General features: G+C 47.6%; 1 protein-coding gene across 1 annotated transcript in view; it reads right to left on the bottom strand.

The window, feature by feature from the left end:
* The window catches only part of HMGB2 (high mobility group box 2), a 3,372-nt gene extending 3,056 nt beyond the window's left edge, over positions 1 to 316 (bottom strand). Inside the window, exon 1 of the mRNA XM_029959444.1 lies at positions 244 to 316. Within this exon, the coding sequence (XP_029815304.1) occupies positions 244 to 316 (73 nt within the window). The remainder of the gene's footprint in view (positions 1 to 243) is intronic.
* Positions 317 to 992: the final 676 nt, after the last annotated feature.

Genomic DNA, 992 nt, shown 5'->3' with positions numbered 1-992 from the left:
GCGGGCCAGGCTTGCAGCCGTCCCTGGGCACGGAGAGGGCTGGCTGCCCGCAGGGAACGCTTTCCTCCCACCCCCGGGATGGCGGGGCTTGGGAGTGCTCCTGGCCGCTTGTGAGGGCAGGGTATCCCCACTCACGCCGGACTCAAAGCCTCGCCGCTGGGAAGGGAAGGTGTCGGCTCTCTCCGAGTCTTGTGGTCCCTGTAAGAAGTGCAAGCCGCAGCAGTGCAAAGCCTGGGATCCGACCTCGGTCAGCTGAGGTTTTAATGGAAACCACGCCTATGCTTTCCAGTGCACCGCCAGCACGGAATATGGCCATTTCGGCTTGGGGATAAAACCCAAGTTTCCATACAGACATTTACTTTATTGCGGTTTGCCCTAGTCTACATGATACAGGTTTTGCTAATGTTGTTTTTCTTCTGTTTGGTTATTTTCATCCAACTCTCTAATTAACATCAGTCTAGGTAAATATTCTTAGTAATCTAAGCAGTTTTTAAGAGTCTTGTTTTTTCAGGTGTAGTTTATAGCACTGGTGAAAAGCTGGTTATAACTTTGTTTACCGAAGATGCAATGCCTTCGGTAGAGCTTTAATCTTGTTAACCTAGCTCAATGCTGGGGGGGGAGGGAAGAACCAAACCATCAAACTTTAAAAAACATCAGCTCCAGTCCCTGAGCTATGTGAGAGTATTGACTAGTTGCAGGTGTGAGTGGTCAGTCTTAATCTCCAGAGTCCCCCTCATTCCAGATTTCCTCAGTATAAGAAGCGCTTATCAGGTACAGTCCTTCAAGCCAGGTTTCTGTCTGTTTGTTTGTTTGGGGGGTTTTGTCCTTCTGATGAGGATGTGTCCATGAAGAACAGTTCACTAGCATGCTAGTAAATGCCTCTTTTATCCTGTTTAATTTTAAGCTTTGTGTACTTGCCCAAACTGCAGCCCTAAAAGTCATACTGTAAACTGGAAAAAGTTAGTCCAAATCCTATAAAGGAAGGGAGGTAA

The sequence above is a fragment of the Manacus vitellinus genome, unplaced genomic scaffold (assembly GCF_001715985.3).
Source record: "Manacus vitellinus isolate BGI_N305 unplaced genomic scaffold, ASM171598v3 scaffold_0_pilon, whole genome shotgun sequence".
NCBI classification, from domain to species: domain Eukaryota; kingdom Metazoa; phylum Chordata; class Aves; order Passeriformes; family Pipridae; genus Manacus; species Manacus vitellinus.
This window is presented reverse-complemented; position numbering and strand designations above follow the sequence as displayed.